Genomic DNA, 16,119 nt, shown 5'->3' with positions numbered 1-16,119 from the left:
TTTCTGAAAGGATATTGCATGAAAAATGTAATTTCTGGTATTTTGAGTCAATATAAGCGTATTACGTAATTTAATTGATCAGACACGAAAACCACATTCTGAATTAAGATTTCATAGGTTCTCATAAACTCTGAGTATAGTCTTTCGTAGTGAATTCTATGTTTAATTCTCAAGAAATTTATTTTTGAATTCTCTTAGAAACGTAACTTTTAAACTCCATTTTTACACAAAATCCTAACGGGGGGTCCCATGCCCTCTCCCCCTCGATCGCTACGGTATCTCACGCTGTCAAAAATATTGTGCCCCCTTCGGGATTTTGCCCCCCCAAAAAAATGAAAGTGTTCCGGCGGGCCTGTCCCCCCCCCCCCTCTCCCTCTCTCTCCCTCTCGTTTTATGTCTCTCTTGTTCTGTTGTATACCTGATAATAGTTCTTGTGGATAATAAAACAATAATGCTTATTTTTCAACAAAATATAAAGAAAATGCAATTTGCAACCACATTTTCTAAAATCAAAGTTATGTCATGACAATAATTATTAAAAGAAAGGGATACATCGCCTCAAGATTTTTTGTCACGACAATTAAAAGAAAAGGGATATATCGCCTCATAATTATAAAAAAATATTGTGTTATCTCTTTAACATAATCTACGAGAACGAACAAGTCCTGGGGAGCGTTTCATCAACATTTTTGTCTGACAAGTTGTCAGATCTGACATCTTTACTTGATTCTGATTGGCTGAGAGGGACTGTTACTATGGTAATTGTCGGATAAAACAGAACTTGTCGGACAAAGTCCCTTCATGAAACGCTCCCCAGATATCGACGTATATAGGCCTGATGTTCAGATTTCTCGTAAAGACTAAAGAGGCGTTTTTTAGTATGTTCGTTCACGATTTTAGAAAACGGTAAAAGAGTGTTTCAGTCTTTGGTACAAATCTATTTACAGCTACTAAGTGGTATGGCCATGCGTGGATATGGATGTTTATTTTCATTTTTTTTCTCTCTCTTTTTTTTATTACGAATCAGACCCTAGAACCTTTGAAAACGATTCAATTTTATTTGGGCAATTCAGTCTGATATTTTCCCAATTATGTGCATGTGTCAAGATGTTATCAAATCTTCATTATTCCCCCCCCCCTCGATTTTTGTTAAATCGTAAGCCAACACTATACGTTCAGCGATTGGAATTACGTAAGCTCATTAATCTGTTAATCAAACAGTGTTCTATGTAAATAATAGAACCACATGCACTCTGAGAACACTGCTGTCGAATTATATCATTTATATTGTACGTTCTATGAGCGTAAATCGGTTTCTATGTTATAATAAGGAGGCGTGGTAATTATGTGAGGTTCGATCGATCGGCTAGTCATTCCAAGATTTCAGCAGTTTTCATAAGTCATCATCAGAACAAAATAAAAACGAATTGGACAATTGGCCGACACTCTTATTAAGATGGATGTGAATATATCTCGCGTTATTTATACAACTCTATCTGGAATCTATCTTGTCTTTTTTGTATCATCACCCTGTGCTTCCGGTAGCAATGTATTGATATCTTCCATGTACGGAGAAGGGAGTCACTTCTTCCTCGGGGCAGCTATCGGTGAAGGTCTCGTCCAGCGAGGTCACAACGCAACACTCCTCATCAGCAGGGCATTCGAACACCATACAAGGAACCCCAAGTACTCTAATCTGTCTTTCGAAGTCTTCGATCATCACAAACGGTCCGTCCAAGAGATTCGAGATTTCTGGAAGGAGTTCGGAGCCCTTTCGTTGGGGAAAAGCAACGACGGTCTCATCAAGTCCGTCTTCTTCTTGATCGAGTCGATGGCAGACGACTGTGAAGACATCCTCCTCGACGTCGAGCTCATGAAGCGTCTGGAAGTCGTAGACGCCGTCGTCGTTGATATGACTTGGTTGTGTGGTGTGATGATCCGGGCGGCGCTGGAACGCAACCTGAACTACAGCAAGAGGATAGCCCTTGTGACCCTGACGCCAATCACCCCTCAGGCCATGGCGTTGTTCTCTTACGGTTCGCCGTACAACCCGGCATATCAGCCAGAACTCAACACAGGCTTCACCAACAGGATGAGTTTCTTCCAGCGGACGGCCAACCTTCTACAATCCGTTGTCTACGCTTTGCTTGGTGGGGGAGTGGCCATACCAGCCTATGTACGCGTAGGGAAAAATACAGGGCTTGAGAATGTCATTAACTACAAGATGTCTCTTTATCATGAACTTGCTGATTTGCATCTCCAGAACTTTGACTTCGTCATGGAGTTCCCTTTCCCGATTGTGCCAAACGTGATTCCTGTCGGCGGTGGGCTGACAGCATGGCCACCCGCAGAACTTGACGAGGTGTGTATAGTATTGGGTATAGGCCATGGGTTTTGACTTTCTGGTTGGAGGGTTTTGTTCATCCAGCCATCCCTCTAGCGTAATTTATCGTGTAAATCTTAATATTTACAAACGAATATGATCGATTTCAACAGTAAATCTTGCTGAAGCAGTATAGAGCAAGTGAAGTATTAAGAATGGAAAATTAGATACATAATTCTGGTAGTAGGAGATTTAATCAAATTCATTTCGGCTCACATTGAATTGCATTTATTATGCGACAGTAGGCCTACTTAAAATGGTGTCTCATGGAGACTTAAATTCATCCCGGTAATAATAATATAGGATGCAACCAAATCCGTTGAGTTAACGTTTGCATATCTATATGGTTTTCATATCTCTCAAAATCGACCTGTACATGATTGTAGTTCGCGGTTTCAATGATTGATATATGAACGTTTCTTCTCAAAATTCTTATCCTTTTATCATTACCGATTTTTCATCTTCAGGAGCTGGAAGATTTCATGGAGAGCTCAGGCGACCATGGTGTTATTTTGTTCACTCTCGGCACGTACTTCGGAGAGATCACGATCGTTCAACCGGGATTTGCCGAAGAGTTTGCCGAAGCTTTCCAAAGATTGCCGCAGAAGGTGATATGGCAAATGAAGGATCCGATCGGTGAACTCAAAGTTCCTTCCAATGTGAAGGTCATGCCATGGGTTCCTCAGAATGATCTTCTTGGTGGGTGTGAAATGGTAGTCTGTCGTGTTTAATGATGACGGCTGTTGCTTGAAGTTGGCGCATATTACACTTGTGCTGAATATAATGATTTATTAATACCAATATTTGGAATCACTGACGTAAATGTTAGGACAAGAATAAACGCTGTATATATGGCCAATTATGCAGATTTTGATCCCCCCCGATGATGATGTAAGTCACTAGGTGGTTCGTTACTCTTTTTTCTTTATTGCTATTAATTTTTTGTGTTTGGGCATCCCTGGCAACTCTCATTTGAAAAAAAAACAACAAAAGCAAGTCAATAAAACAAAACGAGCCCTGAATATTGACCAAACTTTTTGTTCACGTTTAGAACAGAATTAATGAACCAGAAAATAGGGCGAAAATCAACCTTTATTCCATATGCATTAACCTCTCATAAACTTATCTTAAACACTCTTTAGACTTGTTTGAGTATAGTAATACAGTTAATTTTAGCAGATGATATATTCAGTATCATCTCTTATCGTCTTCTTATATCTCTTCTGGTCGTCACAGGCCATCCTAAGACACGAGTGTTTCTCTATCAAGGAGGCAACAACGGCTTCCAAGAAGCCTGTTACCACGGCGTCCCCGTGGTCGTCGTCCCGCTTCATGGGGATCAGTTCGACGTAGCAGCCAGAGTCGAAGCGCGAGGGATGGGCAGAAAGATAGACAAACTGTCTGCCAGTGCGGACGTAATCTACAACGCCTTACATGACGTCATCAGCAATCCAAAGTAAGTTCTTATTCAAATTAGTAGAATTTCTAAATTCGCAGAAAGATCAGGTAAACATTATTTAAAGGGGTACTCCTGGCTGAAATGATATGATTTGAACAGATGAACAAAAATCATATAACACAAAAAAAGGAAAAGTTGGGATGTACAACATCAGCAGCCCATCCGATGAATATTCATGTCAATAACTTTTTCTCTTCTTATATTGATCCAATTTTGCTTGGTGATTTATATTCTTTTCAGTTAGATATTATTTTTAAGCTCGGAGTACCACTCAGTGCACACTAAGAAATAAAGGTTCAAAATTGAACCCCGAAAGGTTGATGCAAAATTAGCACAAATGTGGGTTAAAGTCGGGAAACCAGGTGTGGCTTGTGGTTCTTTGTTTTTATATACAAAACAAGAAATAATCTGTAAAATATTTTCCTCCCTTTTTTATCATAAAGGTACACAGAAGTGGCTAAAACGGTTTCTGCCATCATTAAAGAAAGGCCAATGCAGGCAAGAGAACGAGCTGCATTCTGGATAGAGCATGTGATCAAATATGGCGGGCAGTATCTCAAATCATCTGCAATGGAACTCTCTGTAATAGAGTATTTTATGCTGGATGTGATGGCGTTTCTTCTGCTGATAGTGGCAGTGATTGTGTTTGTGGTTGTATTTGGAGTTAGATTATGTTGGAGGATGGTCTGCGGGAAAAGGAAAACAAAATTAGACTGACATAATAACTATAGTATTACCATGCAGACACAGTGTTGTTGCGGGGGCAGCACCACTTTTTTCAACATGTTTTATTAAGAATTTCATTCAATGATACTCTAGCGAATACGGTTTTGGTTATAATGCATCAAATGTAGATGGTGCTATAGCTTTTGTTGCACCGGAGAGCGTCATGATCGGCAGGAGCTCTCGGAGACTAAAATTAATAGCGGAGTTTCGTGGTGATCTCGTCAAACTTATTTGAATTCCCCTTGCATTGTAAAACCAATGAGGATGTTGAACAATATGTCCTCCATTGTAGAAAATACCAAAACGCTAAAACAAAGTTCCTACAAACAGATCCAAATACACCAATATCATTTATTTCATTTATCTCGATGTGTATTCCCTTTAGAGTAACCTGTATCGTCCATTGTTTTATTTTTATTTATGTCACCCTTTTTATTTTTTTTCCATTTATTTTTTATTTCATCTTTTTTTGTGATTTTACTGCGTTTGAACTGTTTCAAATCATTCCAATTACCTGTAAATATTGTGATTATATGTGATTTTGAATACCAATAAAACACATAATTTTAAAAAAAGTCAATTTTTCTTTGTTTTGAGGGCATGGGGGGGGGGGAGCAGGGGGAAGTTGCCCCCCTCTCCTGAAATTTTGAAAACTTACATTGTTTTACTGCTCAAGCATCTCAATGATACGCTTGGTCACCTTGCTCCCTCGCTTTCAAGTTTTTTTTAAAAAAGATTACGCATGCTGCCCCCCCCAGCAAAAAAATTCTGCATATTGCCATGTTTAAGATATTGCCCTTTTTGAAAGGTACCCCTTTTTTCCCTTTGCCCCCCCCCCTTTCAACTTTGGTCTGCCGCCCCTGTTTGTGATACATGTATGTTTATAAAAATGAAGCCATGCAAAATAAATAAACATCATTATTTAGTGCTTCATAAGTGTGAAGTAAAAAGTAAACAAAGACACCATTTCACTTTTTATAAAAAGTGAACAAAGACACCATTTCACTTTTTATGTACTCAGCTTGTTGTCTACCCGAATTTGATTAGATTATTTTTCAGGCAGTGTTTTTTTTATCCATATTATGAATATTAAATACAACACGAATCAGAGTTCAGCATTTTTTTTTAATAAGACCTGTGTAATGATAGCCTTTTTTGAGATTTCCTGTAAATTCATATCTTATCTACATTCACTAATTTTCACCAATAATACAACACAAAACTTAATAAATGGCAATCAATCCAGGTTTATGCTTAAATACAGGGTTTGTATTTTCCTCAAAACAGGGCAATTACAAAAATCAATAGTGCAAATCTTTGTTGATATGTCCAAATGTACATTAAAGCAACACTACTTTGCTATATCTTGATACAATAAATAGTACACATTTACATGAAATATTCAACCCGCAAGATACATCAGTAGTTGGACATAACATTTAAAACACACCTCCATGCGTTAGGTTTCGCCTGTTTCAAAAAGTACAGAAAACAACTAAAAGTCAGTTTTAATGAGCTTCCTTTTACACAATACACATGGAATGTTTGATGAAAATAAACAGAAAATTTAAAAAGTATAAACCCTTCCTATTGAACCTCATTTGCTACTTGTCTTGACCGCGTATGGTGTTTCTTCCTACATGTATAAAATGCAGAACCCTCCCTTAAGAAAAGTTGCCACTGACTTGAAAATTACATCTCTAATGATTAGAGTTCCAACATTTCCACAAAAAAATATGTGCTTATAACAATGGAAGAGCAAAAAAGAAATCAACCATTCCTTTATTCTTAATACTTTACCCATTGCCAATACGATAGAGAGGAACCAAGACTTCAGTCTCTGTGTACATATCCTGGGAGGTCTGATACTATGTCTGGCTCTGAACGATCTTGTTACATAAATTGGGATGCTGAAAATGTCAGTATTTTATTTCCCAAAACAGACGTTTCTGTCAACAACACCAACAATTATAATAATAAAATCTAAATAAATATATTATCAATTCATAGTATTAGTCAATGCCATGACTGTGATGCAAGACGACGGAAATCTTACGCATTGATGGAAAACACAATATTGAAGAAAGTGCATGAAACGAGAAGCATTTTTCACAGAGATAGGTGTCGTTTCACAAAGCTGTCCGAGTGAAGTTACACCAACCTTAAGCTCAACTGGCTACAATCTCTTTGGCGTAAAATCAGATTCTCAATCCTTTTGATTTCCATCAGCCGAGTTGATATTCCAGTCTTGTATATAAAAACGTACATCTGAATGGAAAAATCCATTATTTTCCCATATTAATCAGCGTTATAGAAAATAACTCTCGTGCTAAAAAAAGAAAATTGACAGTTTCTGATTGAACACAAGAAAGGGTCAGAAGTAAAGTTGTGCTGAAATCACAAACAGGAAATAGCTTTATGAAATGGCACCCAAATGCTATATACTCTTCAAAGAGGCCACAAGTTGGGAATTCCATTTCCCCATGCATATCTGAGCGTGTAAATTGTGAAAGGAAATCTTCTCATCTCGTTGTTGAAAGGATCAATTATCAAAGAAAGTGTACAGGTATAAATGAAATTATAGTGTTGTCAGGACAGCATGTGAAATCAGTAGTGATGGATTAAATCTGCAATCATCTTGGATGATAAAAAGGATATTCTAGTCATATTGCTGGTGATTATTAGAAAGTAATCAAAAGAGAAGCCTCAATCTTGCTTGTAAAATGATCAACGATCAGGGGTAATAAAGGCTCAATAATATGATAAAATAGACACACACACAAAATACATCAGTATTCAGCTTCTGAAAAGGCATAACATGATGATAACTCTTCACCTTTCCCCTATGTACACCCACCCACCCACCCAACCCAACCTTTCCCCTTCCCCCTCCTCACCCCAGCCACACCCAGACTCCAACACCCCTACCCATAGGTTCACCATCAGTTCAGTTCTCGGCACTTGGCTCAACCTCCGGATTTTCCATCTGAACCTGTGGAGATGACAGAAATTAGGAAATTATCTTCAATACATTTCCTTATGTTACAGGAAATCAACACAGTGCATGATGTATACGTATAATCATTAAATTAGAATTCGGACCTATGAGAAGAGCAATACCCATTGTTTAGGCACACATTCCTCAAAATATTTCAGCATTTCAATAGCAAAATACTCAAGTATAAAAAAAAACAGTGAAAATCTGAAATGCACAAAAACTTTCAGGCACAGAGAACCTTGCTTACATATGTCACTCTCTGGATATTTTACAACTTATTACATTCCATCAGTCTTTCAGGGATTGTTGATTACAGTTATGCCATACATGTCCTCAAAAAGATACAGTTCATCTCTCAATCCGTCAAAAGCAAATTTTTCTGCCTTCAACAAAGTTAATCCTTCCCTTTAAAGGATATCATAGTTTTTTCATATGAACATGATCTTCAGGAACCCTAATTATGTATAGATGTGAGGTACTGACCTTTGCTTTGAGTTCCCTATTCTCATCCTGCAGCCGTTCCACCTTCTGCATCAGTTCACTGACCTGTAGTCTTAGAGATTCTACATCAGCCGTGTCTGGTCCTGACTGACCCATGTGAGCTTTCAGGAAGCTGCAATCAAGGTCAAGTTAAGGTCAACAACAACAACATTGTTTACTGGAGAAGCCAATGATGCATATTGTGCCACACACTAAAAAAATAATTTAAAACAATCATCTGGACCTACAATTGACATTCTGGGTGATCATTGATTTAAAATGTAGCAACACAATAGGAGTAACTCACAAAGACAACACAACAAGCTGCAACTACATGTACACCAACCTCAGGTTTTCAAATATTTATTTTAAATCCATTCAAGGTAAATGAAATTTAGCTAAGATAAAAATACACTAGTCACCCGATTTGGTTTCCAACATGATTATTTTTAGCAAACAGCAATCTAGCGTTTCAAGGGAATATCAGGGTTCCCACAGAAATTTGAAAACAGAATCCCATGACATTTCCATGACTAATTTGCTGCTTTCCATGACTTCCCGTGATGTCCAGGAAGTTATGTAGAATTTGGGATGTCACAAAACTTGGAAAATAGAAATCATGAACACCAATTATAATAGCAGAGTATGATCACAGAGTAAGAGAGTTGCAAGACACGAAAAACTGGAAAGCTGCCATAGCCAAGAGGTAAATGCAACTCCATGACTTTTTACAAATTTTCCAGATTCCCTGACTTTTTTCATGACCACAAATTTTTCCAGGATTTTCCATGACTGTGGGAACCCTGAATATGTACTCTCCCACTTGGGTCTGGAAAGATCCTCTTTTCAAATTTCATTTTTTTTATTCCTTTCATTTATTTGCTCCAAATCTTTTCATTTTTTATTTCATTTTATTTGCTTTCAAATCTGCTCCAAGCAATCCAAAGGACAAGAAACCATTTTATGAAATGCCCTATACAAGAGCCTCTGAAAAAGAAACAACTGATAAAGCCTTCAAAACTTTAGGACCTATTTTTATCAATTTGTTTTCCTATTCCCCTATCCATCGATAAATCCATGGTGATAATGTTGATAAAAATATTTTAACATACTTTCCAAGTCCATTATGATTCAATTTTCTATGAAAAGTCAATCATGGTATATTTGCATATTTTTCTCAATATGAAATCAGCTTTACATGAAAATGGTAATTCATTTTATATCATAATCAAATGTACAAATGAAATATACAGACTTATAAAAAACAATAATAATAGCCAATTTCTAAATAGCGCTTTTCCCAGAATGGCTCAAAGTGCGTTACAGCATATTATTACCCCCGGTCATTAGATTCATTTCAATCCCGCACAAAAAGTGCACAATTTCCACTTCCTGGGGAGCATTCCTTGCATTCATCGCAGCCTCATTATGGTGCTGGCAAATTCAAACATACAATATCTTTCGCATTCTGCCGGGTACCCAATTAGCACCTGGGTCAAGAGTGGCAAAGTGTGGATTAACGCCTTGCCAAAGGACGCTAGACCGCAATGGGATTCAAATACACGACCCTCTGTTTACAAGGCGAGAGTCAGAACCACTACACCACGGCTCTTCCACAATATTGCCACTAATTTGTTAAGGATACTCTAGGGCATCATTTGGTTTCTCTGGCTCTTCATACAGGGCTACCAGTATCTTTGTGAGAGCATCCAAGACTCCAGCTTTCTCCAGGTACTTTCGGAACTCCTCCCGCTTTGAATCTCCAGGCTGTGGTATGAGAGAAAAGGGAGAATGGAAAGAGGGGAGGGTTAAAACAAGTCTCACAACATCGATTATAATTTCTGATAGGGCTTATGTCTATCATTGCGTAAAATACAAACGTAAGGTAATAAGGGTGTCAAAAACACTAAAATACTGAAAAGGGGGTTTTTCGCTAGAAAAGCTACATGTTTACTGTCAAATTTGTGAAGGTATAAAAAAAGATTAAAATGCTTTATAAAGGATGTACTTTTTGCCACAACACTACATGTATGTTGAGGGTCCGATTTGAGTGGGTTGTGGGAGGTGGGGCTGTACTAAACCCAATGTAATAAAAGGTAAAGCTAACATCCGTGATCACGTCTGTGACATATTTAACAATAAAAAGTAAAGTCCATCCCAGAAAAATGTCGATTAGAATCGATAGAGAAAAATAAATCAAGCACAACACTGAAAATTTCATCAAAATTAGATGTAAAGAAAGTTACATTTTAAGTTTCGCTTATTTTTCTCAAAACAGAACATACATATATGCACAACTCAGTTATATGCAAATACATGTAGGAGAGTCGATGATGTCCTTCAGTCACTATTTCGTTTGTTTTCAATTTTTTGCATTATACAATTTTTACAGATTTGACAATAAGGACCCTCTTGTTACAACCACAAAATGTTAAAACAATGATAATTACACCATGTTCGGGAAGAATAAAACTTTGTTTCACATGACAAGGAGAAAATTAGAATATTTCAAATTCCATGTAATGAAATCCAAAAGAAATGGTTAGTGATGTCATCAGTCTCATTTGCATACTGACCAGGATGTGATTGTGAATATACAATACATGAAATTTATCAAAACTTTAAGATGTCATAAATTTCTTATTTTACATCTTATTTTGATGAAATTTTCAGTGCTATGCTTGTTTGATTTTTCTCTTTCAATTTAAGGCTACTTTTATTGGGGTGAACTTGTCATTCAAAATATTGCTTTATTTGTCTAGGGGGTCAATGCAGAAATTACTTGTCAGGGTACCATTTTGTTTCCAATACATGTACTTGTTAAGGGCAGGGTTTCATACGCCAATACTTGTTAAGGGGTGCATTTTCAGAATACGGAATATCTTGTTTAAGTACCCCCCCCCCTCACCTGGGACTTCAAAACAGAGATGTCAATTTCACAAATTATTGAACTTCAAATATTTGTTAAAAAGTTGTTTGTCTTACTATATTACCTGTTTCAAAAATTTTCCTTGTTAAAGGAGAAGTTCACCCTGACAAAAAGTTTATTGTAAAAATAGCAGAAAAAATAATAAAAAATATTGCCGAAGGTTTGAGAAAAATTCATCAAATAATTAAAAAGTTATTAGAATTTCAATTATTTGATTTGTGACGTCATATGCGAGCAGCATTCCTACATAGCGAATGGTAAAAAATCAACGAAATGTCATTTTCTCAGAAAAATGAAAATGGTTTTCACTGTACCTTTTGTATATCAATAGACAAATCATTTCACACCCGATCATGAAAAGAAAACAAAATTAAGTCATCTTGAACCATACAAAATTTGAAATTCATACATTTTATATGACATAACACATGGGGCAGCTGCTCGTTTATGACGTCACAAATCCAAAATTTTGAACTCTAATAACTTTCTTACTCTTTAACGGATTTTCCTCAAACCTTCACCAACATTTTTTACGATTTTTTCTGCTATTTTTACAGCAAAGTTTTCTTCAGGGTGAACTTCCCCTTTGATTGTTATAAGCAAACAATTCATGGCTTAATTTACAACTGTAGGCCTGGCTACATCTAAACCAAAAGCTTCGGTCTCTGGTATACTGGTTGTTCCGCTGAGCTCTGTTGGCTCCACTCACCAATTACAGAGACCAAAGTTCTAACTCGATCTGTACAGGAACTCAATAGCCATATGTTTATGCATTAAATTCTGATAAACTAGGGAGTAGGAGTAGCACGACAGCCGAAATCACTGGGTTTTTTTTTGTTAAGTTCATTTTTTTCCTGTTTTGGTGCATTTGAGGCCAAAACGGAACAATAATCTTTATTTTGGTCAGGTTCTTATATACATGTATATTTTTATGAAATAAAGACAAAAATCGATGAGCCCCATCGGGGGGGATGTTGCACTGTTAACGCCCTAATGACTGCTGCACGATCACGAGCCGTCTGTGTACGAGAAACTTTAAAAAATAAATAAAATGTTAAAATACTCCTTGAAACAGATGGCTGCCAGCTAGCCTTGAGAGCTCCATGATGATATTTTTTAATATTTTGACATATACTTCTTCATCATGGAATTATTATTCAACAAGTAATAAAATCTAATACGTGATTATAAATAATTATTATTATACATGTAATAGGTGTAATTCTTTTTAATCAAGTTTCAAATTTCATTTCTTGTTGAATAGTAATTTTTATGTATACCATATAATTTTTTCAGAACAGCATTTTAAACATTGTTAATCAAAGGTACGCAGTTCAGGGGTCAAGCCTATTGTATTTGCATTGTGTACAAATGGATCGAAGGATCTACACGAGATCGGTCTGGTAAGAAACCTTCAATTTTTCACCTTTTTATTAACCAATTTTTGGAACCTTCATACCCATTAGGCGTATGAAGGTGTAAAAATAAGTAAAATCACAAACATTTACGTGATTTCTATCTTCAAAGACAAAGATGGATTTCCTAGGGAAATCCATCTTTGTCATGTGTCTCTTGTATGGTAGGGGGTCCTAAAGCTACGCACCACTCATCGCGCATGCAGTTTTTATGGCAAATGCGCACTCTGTGTGTGAAACTGTGACTGCAGAAATATGAACGATTCCTATTCAATTTTTTCTACAGAGGCTGCAGTAAATCTCTAAATGCAGAGAAAACCAACAACTGTTTGGAATTTTGGAGTTATATTCGCTTTAATTTCATTTTATCCTACAGTAATTTGAAATATTTTCGAAATTGAGTCACAGGTAATACTATTTTTTTGCATGATAAATCGAGTGCATAGCTTTAGGACCCCTTCTACATCGGGCGGCGAAATCGAGGTGTTCCGAAAACAGGGCATGTTTTGCGATATTTTTTTTATGATCTTTACAATGTTTGACACAAATTAGTGAAATATAATTTGTTGAAATATAAAAATTGGGATAGTTTTTATTGTTTGGAAAACAAAGTGCGTAGCTTAGGTCCCCCCCCCCCCATCATACAAACCGGTATATGGGAGGCAGTTCAACTTCAAGGCTCCATGATGAAGACATAATATTTTAAAATAGCATCAGCCATCATGCAGTCCTCAAGGACAAGGCTACCCCCCCCCCTTCTAAATGTCACCAGTCATTGTTCCACTAGACCGTAGACGAAACCGAAAGCCCTTTATTAGCTCTGGCTAAATTAAATTTCAATTACGTCAAAATCTAAAAAGGGCCTTTGGGCTTTGGCTCTGCTTGCCTTTTTAAAAATTTATTTAGGCTTTAAAAAAATTAGGGTTTTGACTTTTAGGCGGCTTGGCCTGCCCTAGACCAAAAGCTTCGGTCTCTGTTTTGTTGGTTGTTCAGCTGAACTTCGTTGGCTTCACTCACCAAATACATACAGACACCAAAGTTCTAGCGCGATCTGTACAGGGGACTCAATGGTCATATGTTTATGTACTTAAGATCGGATAAAACGGGGAAGTGAATTTGCGTGACAGCCGAGGTAAGTCACTGTTTTTGTTCCTTTTAACTTCATTCTTCTCGCTTTTTTGGCAATTGATGCCAAGAGGGAATATAAATTTGCACTCTGGTCACTATAATTTAAAGACAAAAATTGAAAAGCCCCGACGGGGGGATTTTGCATTGCAAGTCCCCTAATGGTGGCTGCACGATAGCGAGCCGTCTGTGTACGAGGAGAAATTTTAAAAATGTTAAAAACTCCTCGAAACAGACAGCTGCCAGCTGTCTAGGCCTGCCCTTGCCTTGGCCCACTCACACAACATGCGAGGTTAGTAATACTAACCTCGCACAACGCATGTGGTTTCATAGTGGACTTTGACATTTTCATTCATCACACGAATGTGAGGGAATAAAAAACGCCAAACGTTTCAGTATTTCTCCACTAATGATTTCTTTTTAATAGTTTTAGTTTAAAAAAAAAAAAATGAATTGGAAATTATTTATAAAACTGTTTTTATCGCTTACCTCCAAGTCTCAACCAGGATACTCCGTTCGATCCGTCCTTAATACTGCGGTGGAAAGTACGCAAACAACAATCGAAAAGCAATTTTTCGTATCGAACATTCTCAATTCAAGTCGTCAGCGCGTAATAGGAAATTGTACCAAAAATCAACAGGTTGCATCTCATGTATATACTTATTGGTAAAGTACGCCATCTTTTGACAAGATGATGATGAAAGTTGATTGAACGAGCAAGAAAATAATGCTGATCACCTAGAATGCAGCTAGCTTGCAACACCGTAAACAAAGGTACGGTAGGCACTTACATGTAAGAACCAAGTTTGAAAGGACACTCGTAAAATTATGTCACTCTCGCGATGAATATTTATTAGATCCTGGTCGTGCGTGTTCAATACAAACTCTCTGCATGCATGCACTCGGTGTGTATTGAACACGCACAACCACGATCTAATGAATATTCATCGGCGAGAGTGACATAATTATACGAGTATCCTTTCAAACTTGGTTCTTAAGTGCCTACCGGCTTGGTGAATAATATCGCGCGCCCTCTTTAGGCAAAAGTTGATATCAACGCTGATCAAGAGGCATCTACGTGAAGATCACGAAAAATGCTCTTAGTCTTATTTTATTAAAACAAACAACAAAGAGAATTCAACAAACGATCCATATGGTTCGGTAAGTGTTATAGAATAATTATAATTCATAGCTATGATGTAAAGTCATAGTTATTTTAGTAAAAATGGTGTGAAAGATTCGCGTGCACCAGGTGCATATGAATCCTTGACACACGAGACGATTTGAAACCATGGCATGAGTGGCCCTTGGCCTGGCCTTGCCCTGGCCTTGGCTTCAACTTCAAGCTCAGGCTCAGCTTTCATTTTCACCTGGCTTCAATTCATTTTTTCAATTAATCACACAATCTATTGTTCTCCAGACTAGCATAGCAATAACATTGTATCAGGATAAAAATTACAAAACAGTTACATCCACATAATGAAAGGCGAAAAAGGATGAGTCCAGCCGAAGCAGCACTCGGCAACAACAACGTATCGCCAGCGCAGCGCCATCCAGCTCCAGGATGGGGCCGCGGCTGGGCCTGGGGTAGATTTAGCTGCAACTCGCGCTAGCACTGCCGAGCGAGGCACTGGCACTGCGGCCGAATCTTCGGCACAAACAAAGTCAATGATAGTTGCCACACTATCCAAATGAAATGTAACTTAGATCACACAAAACATCAATCATATTTACCCTGTATGTTGTCATTATTATTTGTAGCTACAGGTTTCCTTCCGCAAACGTAAATGCAGTAATATCGGTGCCGAACAATGGTTAAAAGCTGAAATTTGTTTCGACTTTTTTTATCTCTAGCGCGCGAGAACAAGACGACGATGGTTGCTATATGCCAAATGCGCATGCGCACATCGGGCAACTAAAACAGTACAGGTATTGAAAGAAAATAATATCTAAAATTAAAATTGGGAATAAAAAGGGAACTTAAATAAATATACTAGTAATACAAGTTAGATCAGTAAAGAAAGACGACGGGGAAAACAAGGACACCCCTACAACAAAAGACTAAGGGGATGTTGCAAGAAAATATTTGCGATCAATTTCAAATTATTATTTTGCAATTTTACAACTGAAAGATCAACGTTATATTATTATAGGATGGGGGTCGGGTGTCCGGACACTTATCTTTTTGAAGCCTTCTTTTTTGTCTGTGGATTACACTAAAAATATGAATTCATAACTTGTAATCATTATCTATTTTGTTCTTTATAATATTTCCGAACGTTTTGTACTAAAAATTGATGAAACTTCGCTTGTAAATTTTTCCAAATGACATTCTAAAATTGATCGTCCGGACACACAACCCGTCCGGATACACAACAACTGGGTATACTAGCAAATCAGATTAAACTTCTTGTTTCAAGGAGCAGATTAGTAATCAATTACCCCCCCCCCCCCCTCCCCCGTCGGCGGAGGTAGCAAAAAAAGGAGAAAGAAAGAAAAGGGAAAAAGAAGGGGAAAGAGAGGAAGGAAGAAAAAGGAGAGGAAACACATAAGAGAGGGAAGACAAGAGAATGACATAAGGTGAGGGGAAAACTTGGAAAATTG

The 16,119-nt window shown here is 37.4% G+C and overlaps 2 protein-coding genes across 2 annotated transcripts; one reads left to right on the top strand and one right to left on the bottom strand.

The window, feature by feature from the left end:
- The first annotated feature begins 1,179 nt into the window (after window positions 1–1,179).
- Window positions 1,180–4,988, top strand: LOC121414082 (UDP-glucuronosyltransferase 2B13-like). The gene is made up of 4 exons (XM_041607137.1): window positions 1,180–2,362; window positions 2,851–3,082; window positions 3,620–3,839; window positions 4,286–4,988. Exons 1-4 carry the CDS (start codon window positions 1,457–1,459, stop codon window positions 4,557–4,559), a joined length of 1,632 nt encoding a protein of 543 aa, XP_041463071.1. The 5' UTR covers window positions 1,180–1,456; the 3' UTR covers window positions 4,560–4,988.
- A 2,212-nt stretch (window positions 4,989–7,200) lies between these two features.
- LOC121414081 (c-Myc-binding protein-like) lies at window positions 7,201–15,425 on the bottom strand. The gene is made up of 4 exons (XM_041607136.1): window positions 15,250–15,425; window positions 9,692–9,813; window positions 8,050–8,179; window positions 7,201–7,560 (listed from the first exon to the last, which is right to left on the bottom strand). Exons 1-4 carry the CDS (start codon window positions 15,262–15,264, stop codon window positions 7,516–7,518), a joined length of 312 nt encoding a protein of 103 aa, XP_041463070.1. The 5' UTR covers window positions 15,265–15,425; the 3' UTR covers window positions 7,201–7,515.
- Between the last annotated feature and the right edge of the window lie 694 nt (window positions 15,426–16,119).

Source organism: Lytechinus variegatus, chromosome 4, assembly GCF_018143015.1.
Source record: "Lytechinus variegatus isolate NC3 chromosome 4, Lvar_3.0, whole genome shotgun sequence".
Classification (NCBI taxonomy): domain Eukaryota; kingdom Metazoa; phylum Echinodermata; class Echinoidea; order Temnopleuroida; family Toxopneustidae; genus Lytechinus; species Lytechinus variegatus.
Note: the sequence above shows the minus strand (reverse complement) of the source record. Positions and strands in the feature narration are given on the sequence as shown.

Excerpts from the sequence above, each read along its gene's own strand:
- LOC121414082 (XM_041607137.1), top strand. The coding sequence starts at position 1,457 with ATGGATGTGAATATATCTCGCGTTATTTATACAACTCTATCTGGAATC. Across the intron at positions 2,363-2,850 it reads CACCCGCAGAACTTGACGAG|GAGCTGGAAGATTTCATGGA; the intron begins GTGTGTATAGTA and ends TTTCATCTTCAG. Across the intron at positions 3,083-3,619 it reads TCCTCAGAATGATCTTCTTG|GCCATCCTAAGACACGAGTG; the intron begins GTGGGTGTGAAA and ends TGGTCGTCACAG.
- LOC121414081 (XM_041607136.1), bottom strand. Across the intron at positions 8,180-9,691 it reads AAACCAAATGATGCCCTAGA|CTTCCTGAAAGCTCACATGG; the intron begins GTATCCTTAACA and ends CCTTGATTGCAG. Across the intron at positions 7,561-8,049 it reads ATAGGGAACTCAAAGCAAAG|GTTCAGATGGAAAATCCGGA; the intron begins GTCAGTACCTCA and ends TCATCTCCACAG.